This window comes from Scleropages formosus, chromosome 12 (assembly GCF_900964775.1).
Source record: "Scleropages formosus chromosome 12, fSclFor1.1, whole genome shotgun sequence".
Classification (NCBI taxonomy): Eukaryota; Metazoa; Chordata; class Actinopteri; order Osteoglossiformes; family Osteoglossidae; genus Scleropages; species Scleropages formosus.
Window position 1 is genome coordinate 28,257,700 of NC_041817.1, and position 17,743 is coordinate 28,275,442.

A 17,743-nucleotide genomic window follows, 5' to 3' on the forward strand; every position below is an offset into this window, starting at 1 on the left:
GCAAGACACACACACACACACACACACACACACACACACACACACTGGCTGAAACCGCTTGTCCCAAGCAGGGTCGCGGTGAACCAGAGCCTAACCTGGCAACATAGAGGACAAGGCTGGAGGGGGAGGGGACACACCCTGTACGGGACGCCAGCCCGTCACAAGGCACCCCAAGCGGGACTCAAACCCCAGACCCGCCAGAGAGCAGGACCCAGCCAAACCCACTGCGCCCCCCTACTGGCAAGAGAGTGACTGTATTTTGTGGCCTGGCGAGTGCTGGCTGAAGTGTTCAAGGTACTCATGTTGTCTGTGGTTCATTCTTGGTGCTGAGACAAAATCCACTCACTTTACTTGTACTTCAGCTACTAACTTTTACATCAACTTTTCTTGGAACCAGAGCACAAGTAACTGACCTGAACGGAGTGATTCACAACAAAAATGACAAAAATGGCCAAAGTGGCACTAGGCTCACAAGATAACCCTTGTTCCAAACACCCTCTGTAACTAGCACTGGGAGGTTTGGACTGGAGCGTTGACGGTTTTTTGCATACTTTTTAGTGACAGCTGTTTTCCTGTGGAGATCAGGGAAAACTAAGTGATATTCTAGGCTGTGCACTAAGCTTGGAGTTTCTCTCCTTTCTTGGTGTAGTTTTTATCCTGTCGGCCTGACTCAACGATGCTTAATGGCTATTGTGCATTTAGCGTAATGAGATTATTTGGCTGGGTGGTTGGCCGCATGGATCGTGTCCCATTGTGAGGAAGCCACTATGTGCTGTGCTTTGAAAGCTGAAGATGGAATTGATGTCCTCATGTAAATGAAGAGAGAACCCTTGATTAAATTGTGCTGTCAGTCTCTTTCCTTTTGAAGCGGAATGGTTTATTACAGAGAAAGCGTTAACTCTGTGAGAAACACTTCCCTGAAATGTCTCCTGGGACCAGTAAGGTAGTATTTGGAAATACCTGGAGTGGAATCAACTTACTAAATGCTTGTGTGAAGCTGTCATCTGTTTGTTTGGATTGGAAGTCAGCATTTCTGAGCTTGTACTATCTGTGTGTCTTTCACTGAAACACTCAGTAGGCAGTTTTTTGCCAGAGATTGAGATCCTTATGGATCAGGGTGGGAAACTGCCCCCCCAGAGGCCTGTGCAGCTTGTGGGATTTTCTTGAGTCTCAGCTCTGAATAACCAATGAACGTTATTGTAATTTGCCAACTAATAAACACCAAACATGGCAGGTTATGAATAATTCAGTTGATTTTTAATCACATACAGTAGCAGATGGGTTAAGGTTTATTTGAGGTGGGGTGACAAAATTGTGTAATGTAATGTAACGTAATGTTATGTAATGTAAATGTTATATATATCTCAGCAAAAAAAAATTATTACTAGGAAGGTGATCAGGAATCATCGATATTCGGATAAAGTTTTATGCAGCTCCTGATGTGATGAACATTGGTTCATGTGGTGGAAAGAAACAAACTAACTGAACTTAAGAAACACACGTCTGTATCTAAGTGTCTCTTCCTGCTCATGTAATGAACACATTGTATTTTCTATGAGATGTTCTTCGCTCTGCTAAATGAATACATGTACATGTAAATGCTCCCCTCCATACTCCATTTGTAGGGAAGCCAATTTCACGGAGCTGCAGAGTTTACTCTGAAGACAGGTTGTATCCAATCGCAGAAACTGATTAAAAATACTTTTTTCATTTGCTTGGAAAGAGAGAGCCCTGGCGAGCAGTATGTGTGGAAATCATCTTTCTGTGGCATCTCATGGTTCAAGCCTCAAGAGCTCAGTTGCACTCTGAGCTGGACACTGATTAGTGGAAAAGACTCAAGCTGGATGTTGGCATCAACAGGAGCTCTGAAGAAAAAAATGTCTCAGTTCAGTACTGCTGTACCAGTCAGTGCAGCTGCATATTTACTGGAACACTTCAGCCTTTCTCCATGCACACATAGCCATGCTGCCTTGATAGCCTAGTCGCTGCGCCCTCCACTTCCCCATCTTAACTCCTGATAAAGTGACCTATTAAATAGCAGCATTAAGGCCTTCTCTCTAACATGTGGTCTTGGCTTTGTGATGTGAAGCAGTGCGGTGTGCTGGCTGTCTCAGCTGGACTATGTTAGGACGACTTTCTCCTGATGGGGCAGATAGCTGAATAGACCTTCTTCTTGCCTGTCTTGACTGACATACACTCATCATAAGAGACTTACAGAATGGTCCAAGTGAAGACAATGAGGAATAATGATACCCCGTGATGGACTGGTGTCCCATCCAGGATGCACCTGCTCTGAGCCTTGCGCTAAATGCTTCTGGGATAGGTTTCAGTTCACCTTGACCCTGAATTGCTGTACAAGAACATCACCCGGAGCATGCATCACGTCAGATTAGAGTCTGAATGCTCACAGTGTGTTTCTACAGAGATCTCCGACCTCCTGATCTACATTTGTCAGTGAGGCGTCAGAGAGACACCTCTCTGTGTGGCCTCAAAGCTGTAATTTAAGAAAGAATTAATAAATATATATTTCTTAAATTTTATCCACCTACACGTATGTAGTTTCATGTCTGCATTTTCTTGAGAAACGGTGTTTCCAGGTGCCGAGATCACTGTCATCCCTTTGGCTGTGCTGCTGTGCTCACACCTGGATGGGCCAAGTTCTGCCTCCTGTACTATGAATCCAGTTTCATTTTTTGGGCCTTGATTTTGATCTCCAGTATGAGATTCCTGCTGGAGCTGCACTTTAGCGCGGCTAAGGACATACACTGGTGGATCACTGCTACTGACTGCAGGGCCTGGGAGAAGCACGGTGCTTCTGGTTCCTCTGGCTAGCATAAGCATTTCTCTTTGCTGACCGCTCTCAGAACCCCCCCCCCACAGATGGGTCCACTATAAGTGTATGTGTGCTCTACCTGAGCAGCTAAAAATTGCTTGAGCCAATTAAGACCCTGATTGAACTAATCCAGCCTTCTCTCTCTCTGAGCACTTAGCTTCTTAGCTGGAAATCCTGCCTGCACTGTCCTGGCCTTGAAAGGCGAAGAGCAAACACTTCTGAACACCCCCACCACAACCACCCCGGCCCCTGAGTTGCCCGAGAGGCAGCAGGCTGGATTACGAGCGTAGATTTTCAAAGGTTATGTGTACTGCCCGAGCCAGCTGGGTGTATGAAGGAGATAGCGCTGAGCCTCAGGATGGGCTGCCATGAGCAGCTTATGTAAGCCCTACTTCAGATCCATTCAGCTCTGCAAGGAGGATGCCGTGTGTTTGAGAAAAGGGCACTTGGGGACGCGAGTCAGCGTGGAAGAGGGAAAACGCATCTGTGCGCTGTCACAGACTCACCTGGCAGATCAGTGCACCTGCTGCATGAGGCAATAACAACTTCTTAGTGCATCACGGCCACCAGCTGGAGCCAGACCCATGAGCAACGCGATGAGCGTTCCGCGGGGACGATGGCGCAGAAGCGCGTTACAGCGGCTCACACGTCTCAGCACATCACAGCTTTCAAGTCACCCTTGTCTGTGGCAGGAAAACACTGGAGTCAGACATCTTCAAACAGACCCACACACACACACATTTTCAGAACCGCTTGTCCCATACGGGGTCACGGGGAACCGGAGCCTACCCGGCAACACAGGGCGTAAGGCCGGAGGGGGAGGGGACACACCCAGGACGGGACGCCAGTCCGTCACAAGGCACCCCAAGTGGGACTCGAACCCCAGACCCACCAGAGAGCAGGACTGCAGTCCAACCCACTGCGCCACCGCACCCCCCTCAAACAGACCCTTAAAAATCAAAGTCTCTTTCCCTATGGTGTGTGGTGGTGCAGCAGGTTCAGCCGGTGATGGCTGTCTGGTGGGTGTGCGGTTCGAGGCCTGTTTGGGGTGCCTTGTGACGGACCGGTGTCCCGTCCTGGGTGCGTCGCCTCCCCCTTCGGCCCTGCGCCCTGCGTTGCTTGCCGCGACCCTGCTTGGGACAAGCGGTTGTTGCCGATGGGTGGATGTTTCCCTACAGGGCTGCTCTCCTCGATTATCCATGGCTTCTTGCCCACATTTTTCTCCTGTCCTTTGTAATGATCCCAAACTCAGGTTCAGAGTGCTGTGAACTTACTGCATAGATGTGTCTGCTATCAAAGCCTTGTGTGCTTTGGAAAGAAGAGTGTAGAATGAGGGTGTGAAATAACACTTGTGTCATGTGGGCAGAATGAAAGCAGTGGGTTCCTGTCACTCTGCTCAGGTTTTTATCGGTGAAAAGAGAGTCTGCTTTGTATTTAGGTGTTCAGAGTGTTCAGCTGTGTCTGGGTCAATGGCACAGCCCTCCCTGTGCTAATGAGGTAGCAATGTTGGCTTCTCTTGAAGCTCTGACAACATCTTGTTCTTGGAGACAGAACATTCAGGTTACCGGTTGGCGTTTTTGTTTTACAATTGCAGTGGGTTTGCAGGTCAGCCAATTTGCAGGTCCAGTTTTACAGCTGATCTCGAGGAGACCTCGCCTCACTGCGGTAAAGGATGTTGCATCCGTCTGGAGATGGGATGGAGGACGGAGGTAGGCTTTGAGGGTTATCCGAGGTGCAGGGTAGAAGGTGTCTTTACCGTTTAGAGCCATGTGGTCTTCATTTTTAATTTTAACACATCTCAGCTGTATCCCCAGTGCGCCGCTGGTGTTTGTGCTCATGTGCGTGTATCCAAATGCACTGTACACCAGCACTTTGTGAGGCCAACACACTGCTTACTTATTTATGTAGTTTAGGTCTGCAGCCAGGAGCAGCGGCCTGCCTTGCACTCGCACAGCTGGGACGTGCAGGCTGAAGATACCTCAGGTCCCCGTCACTGTCCTTCTCTGTCTGTCACAATGTGTCAGCTACATAAACGCTGGAGAGGTTTAAGTGAGAGATGCCAGTGTGATGTCAGTCTTGTTTGACCTACCTTGGGTTCTGTGTGTTTTGGAGACTGATGCAGTTACTGTTGTCTTTTTTGTAATCAGGGCTTCAATATCAGTTCTTTGAAACCAGACTTTCCTATTACTTCCATATTACCATCGATTCACTGACGTTTATTAATTTCTACATGTGGCAATGTGGATAATGCTGCAGCTGTTAGACCCAAAGGTTGCAAGTTCAAATCCCACCACCTTGATCAGCATACTTTGAGCATTTACAGTAAAAATTTCCCAGCTGTACATACAAACCAAGCATTAGAAATCTCTTTAGAAAAAATAGTAATTGCCAAAAGTAATATATAATTTTGGGGTGGCACAGCGAGTAGCGCTGCTGTCTCACAGTGCCTGGTTGGTGCGAGAGGATGTGGGTTCGATCCCCGTTCAGTCTCTGTGGAGTTCGCTTGTTCTCCCCGTGTCTGCGTAGGTGTCCTTTGGGTGCTCCGGTTTCCTCCCACAGTCCAAAGACATGCTGTTCAGGTTCCCCCATAGTGTGTGAGTGACACAGAGAGAGTGTGTGTGTCCCACTGATGTATGGATGAGTGACCCATTGTAAGTAGTGTATCTAGCAGTGTAAGTCACCGCGGTGAATAAGGTGTGTGGCCTAGTAATACTACATAGAGTTCATTGGAAGTTGCTTTGGAGAAAAGCGTCTGAAAAATAAATAAGAATAATTTATGGGTTACTTTTCTGCAGGGCGTCTTACAGTTTGAGGTTTGGACGCTAGGCTAATTACACTGATTTATACATTTATGTTGCTGGTTAATTTTACTGCATATATTCAAGGTAAGCGTCTTGATCAAGGTACTACAACAGGAGCAGGAATTCGAACCGGGGTCCTTCCAATAGTAAGCTGGCATGGTGCTCTAAACGCTACGCAGCCTCTTGCCGTTACACATAACACAAAGACGTGAACGAACCCGTCTCCGCAAACGACACGTTAGGAGTCAAGTAATTACATGTTTCGGTGATTGTAATGGGAGATGTAATTAGTGCCTTAAATACAAAGAGTGGTTGGTTTGAAAGTGTCACAACAGCCGTGGAAACTCACCTGTGAACATGTGTTTCGCTCACAGACATTCCATACCTGTGTGGTTCCCGTCGCCTCAGACCACCTCCTTTGCAGAAACCGGTTTGCTCGGCGCTGCAGCTCTTTGTGATCGTCTCTCTGCTGTAGCAGTACGATGAGACGCATTTAATTTGTTCCACATTAGGGCCCGATGAAGATTTGGTCATCAAACAATTGACTCTTAAAAGACTAAGCAGAACATTTTGTAACGAACACCGGAGGCCTGTGTGTGTGCGTGTGTGCGTGCGTGCGTGTGCGTGTGTGTGTGTGCGTGCATGTGCGTGTGTGTGTGTGTGTGTGCGTGCGTGTGTGTGTGTGTGTGTGTGCGTGCGTGTGTGCGTGCGTGCAAATGCACGTCTCTGTTTGCTCTAGAACTCCATATTTTCCCCAGGGGTATCAAACACACTCCCACCGCTGCGGAGGTATCATATTTCCTCTATGTACAGTATATATGTAGAGTATACCTGTAGCCTATGCTTTCTGCCCAGGGACGTATTTTATACTGTTCCTGCTGTAGGGGGCAATAGTACTTCTTCTGTGCCCCGGGGGCTTTGTACTTCCTGTGCATTCTGTTTGTCCTCTATTTCCTTCATCGCTCTGGCTCTTACTATGATCATATTCTCATGTGTTTCTGATGTTGTGCTCTTGGCTGTGTCATTAATTCGCCGTTAGCTCTTGATATGAAAAATACGTAGTCACCGTGAGCTGGCAGTTCAAACTGAGGCTTTCAGAATTAAGGGCTGTGAAACGGAGACGTGACGTGTGGGAGGAGGCCGTTTGAGACGATGTCGCTGCGGAAGGAAAGCGTGTGAGAGCCAAGGAATGACTTCAAGCAGCCTGTCGCTGCGTTCACCACTCCAGCGTCTGGATCACACCAAACCGGTACCAACATTTGTGTGTGTGTGTGGTGGGGAGGGGACTTGGAGATGCAAAAGTGCAAAGAGTGGTTATGTGTTACCTGGACTTCCTAAGGTACAAAGACATCAGCAGTTGGGTGGGGGGGCTGTTGCTCTACAAGAATTGACCACCTTCCACAGGCACTGAATGAAGTAAATCCACCTTAATCAAACTCTTAAAGATTAGTACTCTCATTGTTCATTAGTGAATTCCCATCACAAAGGTCCCATTATCAGTATTTCTCATGTAAAAATATATTGATTCCTGGATTAAAAAGTCACCTACATTCACTGTAATTGAAACACCAGAATAAGAGATTCTTTTATTTGTGACAGCAGCAGCACTAACATATTTTTTTTTACAAAAATTATTATTTCCAGCTAATCTTTCAATGTTATATTTTCATTCATTCATTCATTCATTCATTCATTCATTCATTCATTCTCAATGACCAAAGTCCTAATGCAGTGTCACAGGAGTCCGCAGCCTATCCCAAAAACATAGGGTATGAGAAAGGCTACATCTTGTACAGAAATATTTTGATAATTACGCTATAAGATGTTTGCATTACAAAGAAATGAAATACCCAAGATCAGAAGCCCATGTCTTTGACGATGTGTGAACACGATGTCATAAGAGTTACTGTACAGCATTACTGATGAATGTTTGATGCTAGATGATCCTAATTTGAGTGAGAGGAAGCATTTATTTATGATAGTGTAAGGGTTTTCATCTTATAGATCCTGTTTACATGATTTAAATAACTGAGTTAATGTTTTCAGTTAGTGTCTGTAAGAACTCACCTCCTCCTACCTCCTAGTAGCACCCAGGAGTAAAGTACCTGGCCTCAATTGCTCCAGTTAAAATTTCCCAGCTGTATAAATGGGTAAATTGCTCTGTCCTAACATTGTAAGTCACTGTGGGGAGCATCAGCTGAAGTTCATACCAGTGATAATGTAGAATCTGCTCTTTCAGTTGCGATTTTACAGTTAATTGTGATTGTGATGAGTTCACATTGCCAATTTGAGGGGAACTAGAAAGTATATTGTTGGTTTTGTTATTGAAGACCTGTGACCGTGTTCATAAACTGAAGGGATATGGCCACTAAGGGATTAAATCCTTTTGGGTTTTACACACTAAACGCGTATTTCTGCCCCAAGAAATAGACCAGCGCCTGACACAAGCATCTGATTCAAGTTGTTGTACAGAATAAAATACATGTTGTGAAATGACCACTTATTGTGTGAAAATGCCGTTGTACTGAATAATAAGCCCGTTGCATGAAAAATGGATGTATAATTTGATAAGTGATGTGTTGTTTTTTTGTTGTACGAGACCCTTTATACGATGCTGAGTTGATATTCAATGAAGAGCCCATCTTTTGTACCGATGAGTGGGGCATTTTGCCTGAATTGGTTCAAATAGAAACATACAGCTGGTTGAATTGAGAATGCTCTATATTTGGAAGGAATAGATTCTGGTGAGAAATTATGAGAAAATAACAACTTTTTATGCCAATCAACATCACAGATGAGTGTATTTGCAAAGGACACATGAGGAGCCTCTAAGTGGTGATGTAACTGTTTGCGATACTCCCTGTGTGCCTTGCTGTGCTGCCTGAGAAAATCTGTCAATGACTTGATGAAGATCATTAATGTTCATGTTTGAAATGCTCTGTTACTGTACACAACGTTTCGCTGGGCTCCTGTTGGGGTTGCCGTTGCCTGTGATGGCTTCAATATGAATAGATGAACTTTGGCGTGTTCACATAGTCCTGGGGGGACCACTTAAGTACGTGATACTGTATCTGCGGTCACGGTGTGGGAACATCAGCATCGGCAGATGGGATTAGTGTGAACAAGAGGGAAGCTTCCGAGGGATTAATGTTGGCCACGGCTGCACCGCACCATTTCCACAACACTTCGCAACTTGAGCATGTTCACATGCTTCTGTTCATCTTTTTCTTCTAGGCTGCTTTGTAAGCTCTGTTTTGGAAATGATTTTGACTCAAGGATTTTCCTGTTAAGAAGCTGAGCGATAGCAGATAAAGGTTTGACGTCACAGATGACATCATGGGCGAACTGGACATGTGACCGCCGTGAGCTGCTTTGATTGGCCTTCTGTTGCGTCTCTGCGTGATGCTGGATGACGGTCTCTATAGGACAGCTGTACTGCCAGAGGCCAAGAGCCTGGCGGCCCTTGTCCACAAGCTGTTCTGCCATATTGGCAGAGCATTAACGCTGGATGGATGTGCTCCTCACTGTCCCTGGAGGAACCCCATGATCATCACAGCATCCCCTGGTCACACTGCTTCCAGACGTCATTACCCCAGTATGATGGGGTACCACAGTGACGAAGTTGGTGTTTGGCCTGGTCTTCATTGAGATCACGATGCCTTCTGTCCATCCCATGTTTAGGGCTCATTCCAGTTCCAACCATCCCAGATACTTTATTCCCATTTCTTTACCCTTGTGATGCAATTTTCCTATTGTTGTTCTCTGAGAGCAAAGTACGTCTCAGACAGAGAAATGTATTTGGATGTATATGTATATATATATATATATATATATATATATATGTAGGAGGGAAAATCAAAAAGCATCTGCCATTATGTGCAGACCTTTTGGCTGAACCCCATAGAGTCCTCTCACAGGCACTCCCTCTCCCAGTCTGTCCTCACGTGTTGGATTTCTCTAAGCCACTCTCTTCCTCGTTTTACATCTTGCAGAGTGCCGAAGGTGTACTGGGGTGAGGGGACGTGCGGGTGTGGTCCGGTGACGCGTTGGACCTCAGCAGCAGAGGGACACAGTGAGTTGAACCTTTGATCAAAGGGTTGCTGGTTCAGGTCCCAGAAAGGACCACACTTTTTCAACGTGCTCAACGTACTCAGGCTTCAGTAAGAATATCCAGCTGTATAAAGTGCTCTGGGGCACAACTGTACTCGTGTCAGTCATTTTGACTAGAAGCATCTCCTAAGCAACAGATATAATAATAATAATAATACTAATAATAATAACGGGTACCTGCCATGCCTGGTTGTGGTGTTTTCCTGAGAGGAATGCAGAAGGTCCACCTGTCCTCTCATGGCCTGTTTTTCCAGCGTGCTTCAAGGGTGTGTCGCTTCTGTGTCCCTAAGCGACGGGGAGCTGTTTGTCCTCACCGGGTCTCAAAGCTGCGAAAATATTTATTTGTCTGACACATATTTGTATCCAGGGTGAGTTGCATCACCAACAGCTTCAGCCCATTTATACTGCTTGCTATTTCAGTGAAGCGTTACACCTCCGTTCCATTACCTCTCTCCGCAAAACCACAGGACTTACACGTTGATCTTGTAGCCCAGTGACCTTTGTGCTGTGAGTTAACACTGCATGTTTCTTATTTTTCTCTCCTCTCGCATTACCTTATGTCTCTGTATCGATGCTCTGACGGAAATATACGTTCAAAAGTCCAGGGCGTGTGTGTGTAGCTATAGATGCTTTGCCAGTTGTGTTTCTGCTGGATTGGAGTGATTTAAGTGGAACTAAAGGACAAAATAAAGAGACCAATTTGTCCATGGTTGGAGGGTCAGTGTATGTGTGGTGTATGTGTGAGAGAGAGAGAGAGAGAGAGAGAGAGAGAGAGAGAGAGAGAGAGAGAGAGAGTGTGTGTGTGTGCCTGTACGCATGGATGCACGTGTGTCCCGTTCCGGAAAAGCTCCTGACGTGCCGGCGTTCTTGTTCTCAGCACGCTGGTGGTCTGGCGCCGAACAACGGAGCCCGTGCGCCCACGGGAAGCTGGATCGGGATCTGCTCGAAAGGCTCCGCTTCGGCCTCCCTCGCCCGGGACGCGCCGCCCCGGGAGGCGTCCGTCCACCCCAATCGGGCGGCACTGAGTTTAAAAGGATGAGTCATTTGTCTCTCGTTTGAGGGCATAGTTGGTAATAACCCTGAATCATAACTCCGTAACATAATGAGGTTTGCTGTTGCCTCCCAAAGCCTTGGAAGTGAGGCTGCGCAGTTGGAGGTGGATTAGTGCCGCACGCTTGGTCGGTTGCTGGTTTCTGTAGGAGCTCCTTCGGAAGAACGCGCATGACTCGGATCCGTACGGCGGCTCCCGAATTCACGGAAACAACCGGAACCAGAAGTCTTGTCTGTAACTTGTTTTGTTTGTAACTCCACGGTTACGTTTACTGCTAAGTCAATGAAGTTGATAAATCAGTCAGTAAAAGGTTAATATACAGATGTCCCTTTTATTGTCCCGTATTATTTGCCGGTGTAATTCTGTAAAAATGATGGACGTAGCAATATTAATCTTTTTTCAAGACGTCTTTTGTTTTCATGTTAATATTTTTAAGCTGCATCGAAGTTATGGCTAACACGACTTTGTATTGTTGACCAATTCACCTCATAAACAAGTGCGGCGTTCTTCACCTTGTTATTGATCACTGATGCGGAGGGACGCCGCACGTGAGCCGTAAACGCCGGAAATGACTTGATGTAAGGTGGCTCCACATTACTGTTATATTTTGATGCTCTTTCCTGCCACCTGTCAGCTTGGAGGGTAAACGCAGGTCACATTTGTTGCACTGCAGACAAATTTTTGGAAATAAATAAGAAAATGCATTTAAAAACAGGGGGGGTGCGGTGGTGCAGTGGGTTGGACCACAGTCCTGCTGTCCGGTGGGTCTGGGGTTCGAGTCCCGCTTGGGGTACCTTGTGATGGACTGGCGTCCCGTCCTGGGTGTGTCCCCTCCAAAACCGGCATTACGCCCTGTGTTGCCGGGTAGGCTCCGGTTCCCCGTGACCCCATATGGGACAAGCGGCTCTGAAGATGTGTGTGTGTGCATTTAAAAACAACATTTGTGTATCTTTGAGAATTCATCTCTTGACTGTTCATAATTAGAAGAGCCAGCGTATTTGATGTGTATTTGTAACAGCGGCTATTATTATAATGCGTCGCTTCCTGGTACGTGTCCTTCCGTTGTACCCGGGAGTGAGAGACTTGTTGTCGATTTGCAAAATAATGTGTGTCTGTCCCATCATTCATTCTCCACGTGTGTTTTTTCCTCTCCTCTCAGGGACATTAGTGTGGTGTGAGTGGTTGTATCCCCGCTGCTGAACCCTTCCTCCACTTCGTTCGGTAACTAGGGGCTTACAATGTTAACGTTACAATTATTTACCTTGGGTGGTAAATTTTTACTAGAGCAACGCAGGGTAAATACCGTGCGCAAGAGTACTACGGCCAGAGGTGGGGAAATCAAACCTGCGACCTTTGGGTCCGAAGGCAGTAGCTGTAACCGATACGCTACCAGCTGCCAGAACTTGCGGTGGATGAGCGACACAGTCCTGGGTGGAACTCCTTGACAGATCGAGCTCATCAGACGCTTCTGCCGAGCTTCATTTTAACCACAGCGACAACAAGAACAACGGGAAGCTGCTCTGGGCCACGGGCTGCTTGGGTGGCGGCGTGGGCCGGATGGAGACTAACATGGCATGAGGCTGTGAGACGGAAGGGGAAAACATAGGCGGTTCTTCGGGGGGCTCGGAGAGCGGCGGTACGGGTTCAAACGGTGCCTTTCAGACATTCGGCGTGGATCGCGCTCCAGAAGGCAGGATGGTGCCAAGAGCAGGAATACCGCAGACTCTCGGAGGGACGCTGGACCACCGCTCGCCCATCACGATCGGGGAGACCGCTGCAAGGCAGCCTGTAGGAGCGCGCCGAGGTTCAGCGGTGTGCCAGCAGCCCTCCGCTTCCTGTCGGACTGTTTACCACGAGCTAAACGTTTGCTGGGAGTAAGGGTGCGTGAGTGTGTGTGTGTGTGTTAAGGGTAGCTGAGCGTAGCCCCTTGTGGTTCCATTTTTATTGTTTTTGTCCGACATCCACTGTCAGAGGTCATGCCTAATTATAGCTAACTACCGAAGAAACACAGATGCGCGTTGGCCGTAGCGCGGAGTTGCCCGGCCGACGGCGAGCGCACGGCTCGAACGGTCCTGGACTTTACCGCACTTTACTGCGCTTTACTGGTTGTACAGCTTGGTGTTTCGCCGCGGCCCTTCCGGCCGAAGGATCCCGGGACGGAAACGTACGGGCCGCGCTCGCGTGCCGCACGCCCGAAGTGTGCCGCGGGACGGGGTGCGGCGCGCTGCCACGTGAGGTGGCGATGCAGAGGGGTGTGTGTCGGTCGCTGCGGCGTGAAGAGAGACCAGTAGAGCCGCTCCTATTTCAGTGTAAAGCAGCAACGTTTAGATTTAACCTATTACCTCAAAAACAGAGTTCATGCCTGGGCTCTGAGCCTAGATGGGTTCTTAACACACAAAAATAGCTCAGTTGACCTTTGCTGCTCCATGTATGAGTATTTATTATCGTTATTATTTTAGTTGCTTAGCAGCTATTTTTATCCAAAAAAACATTTCACACATATTTGAATTTCATGCAAAGTTGCGCCCGGCTTCGTGGCCCTCTGTGAGTGTCCGATGTCCGAGTCGCTTCGCCGTCCCGTCGGCCTCCTCCTTCTCCTCCTCTCCTCTTCCGTTCAGAGTGATTTACAAAGATTGCGAATAGTTGTTTTATCAGAGTAATGCAGCTTAAAGCCTGCGCTGGTTATGAACCCACAATGACGTGGTCCAGGTCCTTACCCAGCAGGTAGAGCTTCAATGCAACGCTTCTTAATTCATTGTTTCTTTTTTAAACTGCCTTGATTTCAGGTGGTCTTTTGCCCAAAGGCCCTGGAGCTCTTCTGAATTTTTACATCTTATGAAATATAAGAAAAGCAACAAGACGCAGAATTTTGGAGGGTGGGTGTTGTGTGTTGTGACCGATACCCAGCACGATCACGTTAGCAGTCTGGATTCAGTGTCTGTTCTTTGCTCTTTGTAACCTGAGTTTTCAGAGTAAACTGAAAACTCACAGACTTGATTAGTTCACTTCACAAATGCGGGCATTTATGTCTAACAAAAGCTGGAGTTGCAGCCTTTGCTGTACGTGAGTGCCAACCCGTGCCCTTGTGCGGTCGCATCTCCGGTGCTCCATCCGCCGCGAAAGGGTAGAGAGCCGCTCCGTGTTGGTATCGGTTGGAATCAGCCGTTCGCTTCTGTGTAAATATTCATCCTTGTTAATACACACACACAGACACACACACTTTCAGAACCGCTTGTCCCATACGGGGTCACGGGGAACCGGAGCCTACCCGGGAACACAAGGGCGTAAGGCCAGAGGGGGAGGGAACACACCCAGGACGGGACGCCAGTCCGTTGCAAGGCACCCCAAGCGGGACTCGAACCCCAGGCCCACTGGAGAGCAGGACCGTGGTCCAACCCACTGCGCCCCCCCTCCTTGTTAATATTCAGAATCTTTTTCAAGGGGAAAAACTGCCTCTGTCATTATGTATTTGCCAAGGTTTTTCTTAAAACTCACGTCTTCCAGACTCAGCTTTGCCCACGATCTCTTAAGATCACGTAAGGTATGAATGTTCACGATGATGCTCGGATTAGTCCTTTACGGAGCCACTTCTGCAATGTGACGTAAATGTTCGTATGTATGTCAAAAAAAGCTACTAGGAAGGTGATTAGAAACTGGTTATACTCTGGTAAAGTTTCACGCAGCTGCTTGTGTGATGAACGCCGATGCATATAGTGAAGGAAACGTCTACGGCTATGTCTCTTTCTCCTAATGTAATGTACGCACTGTATTTTTCGCGAGATGTACGTCACTTTGGAGAAAAGCGTCTGTTAAACGGCTAAATGAATACGCGTAAATGTAAACGCGGTGCTCTTGTGAACGTGTGATTGCGAAGCTCTTCCACGTGGTGGCGATGTTACACTCGTAACGAAAGGCTGCGTCACCGGGCGGCTCTTCGGAGCGCTCCGACGTCCCGTTATCCTTTCTTTCGGGCCGCTCCCTCCACGCTCCTCCCCGGCATAGACGGCCTCTCTCGGAGCGGGTGCGTCCGTCCCGCCGTCAGCTCGCCGTCGTCTCCGCGGCGCCCTCGACACGCTGTCACCTTGCTCGTGCGCACACGCGGTCCTGACCTCTGTCGTGAACGTCAGGTGGACCTGTGAGGCGAACGCGCTCTCGGCTGAGCTCCGACGTGCAAATACAGTACACGATAAGCGAGTGGTGAATTGCAGAGGGCTCCACGGGGGGGCGCGTTTGTCCCCAGACGGCGTTTCCTGCTGTGGCCTCACGGGGGGCGGGGGGGGGGGAGTGTCACCGTTTTCTCTTTTCCCGTTGACGGGGAAAGTGGACGGCTCTTTTACTTGATGTCTCTGGGCCTTTGCTCAGCACCGCTTACCATAAACCCTCCGAGCTGCTCCTGACAGCCTCTCCTCGCCGTTCGACCGCCGGGCCGCAACGATTCTCCTCCGGGCCGTAATTTACGTCGCCGTCTTTCCCGGGCTGCCAATCGCCGCCTCATTTTCCTTGACGGTTTAAAGGTGGTCATTTCTGGCATTTAGAAGGGAGAAAAACAAAACCGCATTTCGGCAACTCTAACACCAAACGGCTTTCGTCCGATACGAGTGTGTCAGTGGGATCGTGGGACAGCGTGCGGCGACCTTAATAAAGAGCGGACAGAGCAGAGGCGCCTAGGGATGCTCTCGGGGTCAACTGCGGGAGAAGACCTCCGGCTGAGTTGGTGCCCAAAGGGTTAACCGCCTGTGATGTGTGGAGACAGAGCACCTGAGCCTCCCCCTGCTCTCCCCCAAGAGACAGTGACTGGGAGGGGGGAGATGCATTATGGGGTGTGATGGGATGGGAGGCGCAGAGAGAGAGAGAGAGAGAGAGAGAGGGAGGGAGGGAAACCGATGTGGGAGAGTTCACACCTCCTCCAGACGGCACCAGACTCCAGTCCAGGGCAGAGGAGCAGCAGCAGCAACACGTGGTGTGCGAGTGTGTGTATGCGTGCGCGTGTGTGTGTGTGCGTGTGTGAGAGAGAGAGAGGGGGACTCCCAGAGCCCCTGTCGAGCATGGCCCTCTTTCAGCACGGAAGCCCCAACATGAGCGCCTACTACTGCCTGATCCGGAGGAGGTGCAAGAGGAGGCGCAAGAGGCGCTCGGAGCGCAAAGGTACTTTTTGTCCCCGGTGCGTCTCCCTCTCTTTCTCTCTGGCGCCAGGTGGAGCGTCTCTCCTCCGTGTCTCTATTTCCTCTGGTTTGCAGTAGGGGCGGTTTCTGCCACAACTTAACCAGAACCACGCAGAACCATGTTTGGGTCAGAACCCTGCGGCGTCCTGGGCAGAGGCAGGCAGGGGTCAGTGTTCCACTTGCATGGAGGGTAGGAGGGAGAATGTTGGGTGGGGTCAGTGGGCGGGGTACCTCTGTTTGGGTCTGTCTTGTGTGAGATCCCGTCTCGCGCGCACACACACACACACACGTTTGATCGAACACCATTTCCTCTTCCTTCTATGTAGAGGAGTCTGTGAGCTTAACTTTGGGTCACTTTGGGTTTCGGCTTCTAGCGCTGCGTTGCGGTGGGACGCCTCGGAGAGTGTAGCACGAGCCCTGTTTCACGGAGAAGCTGGGAACCGCGCTCTCTGTGCCGTACTGCGCGCTAGATGATTTGTGCTGTCGAGTATTTGGCGGAACTTCTCTCCTTGTCATTTTGAGAATAACATTTCAGGGTTTCTAAGGGCAACAGGTAGCATCGTGCTCAGCTCTTTCCCCTTGCGGTCTGAAGGTCGCAGGTTCGAACCCCCGCCTCCTGCTGTAGTGTGCGTGATGAAGGTGTTTACGCTGAAATGATTCAGCTGTAAAAACTGGCGCATCACTGTGAAGTTAATGATCTGTAGCAGCGTAAGTTCTAGCAGCATGAGATAAATTCGTAGTAATAACGATTGCCGAAGAGGTGTTTTGGGGGCGGCGGGTTTAGCCGGGTCCCGTTCCCTGGCGGGTTTGGGGTTCGAGTCCCGCTTGGGGTGCCTTGCGATCGACTGGCATCCCGTCCTGGGTGTGTCCCCTCCCCCTCCGGCCTTGCGCCCCGTGTTGCCGGGTTAGGCTCCGGTTCGCCGCGACCCCGCTCGGGACAAACGGTTTCAGACGGTGTGTGTGTTTCCGGGTCTCTGTCGTCACCTTCTCCCACGGTGGATGCAGTAAAGTTCGCCGGCTGCGCTGTGACCGCTTTGGAGCGTTTTCCAATTTTCGAGTCCAATCCGATCTTCCAGTTTTTCGTATAATTACAACGTCCTCGTATTGTCCTCACGCTCTTAGTTTTGGAAGTCTGTAGCAGAGAAAGTCGCGCACTGATGCAACCAGGTGTGTGTGCGTTGAGTGTGCAACAGGTCCACACTGGGGACTTTTACTATTCATTAACTGCTGTGCCCCAACGTGTGCGCAATGGGTAGCGCTCTCTCAGCGTGTGGTCACAGAGGGCAGATGAATCGCTTGCGAAACGGACACCCAACACACGCCGCTCGATACGGTGCAGCTCACAGGAGGCTCAGTTCGCCGAAGTGTCCGAGTGGAACGCGAGACCCTCTTCTCATTTGATGTCCCGCTGGAGGGGTGGTGATGGTGTGGGGGGACTGGCGGAGTTCAGCAGGCTGCTGTCCCTTCTTTCGGTGTGCCCCCCCCCCCCCCCCACACACACACACTCTTCACCCTCTCTGCAGGTTGTGTGTCACGTTGTTTGCCGCTCCTCCAAATGGACCACTTTGACAGAATGTGTAATGGGGTGGGAGGCGACTCCAAAGGGGGCTTTGAAAGGCGACACGGCGGAGGGGAAACACAGGTAATTTGAAAAGCATTTGGAAACATGACTGAGCTCTCAGTGGCGTTTAATAGCAGGGAAACCTTTTTATCCCTCTCTCTCGCTCTCTCTCTCTCTCCGGGAGACACAGTCGGTGGCTTGAATTGCTGCCGTTTTCCATCCTCT

General features: G+C 49.2%; 1 protein-coding gene across 4 annotated transcripts in view; it reads left to right on the top strand.

The window, feature by feature from the left end:
* LOC108930241 (double-stranded RNA-specific editase 1-like) overlaps positions 1–17,743 on the top strand; it is a 49,773-nt gene that overhangs the window by 14,724 nt on the left and 17,306 nt on the right. The window contains exon 2 of one of the 4 annotated variants that reach the window (XM_029256783.1): positions 9,627–9,706. Coding sequence is in view for 1 of the 4 variants with exons in the window: in XM_029256782.1 (XP_029112615.1) it covers positions 15,679–15,940 (262 nt within the window). In the remaining 3 variants the exon portion in view is untranslated. Of the gene's footprint in view, positions 1–9,626; positions 9,707–10,200; positions 10,252–15,063; positions 15,941–16,077; positions 16,124–17,743 lie in introns of those variants that run through there. The other 3 variants (XM_029256784.1, XM_029256782.1, XM_029256785.1) reach the window with 3 other exon arrangements.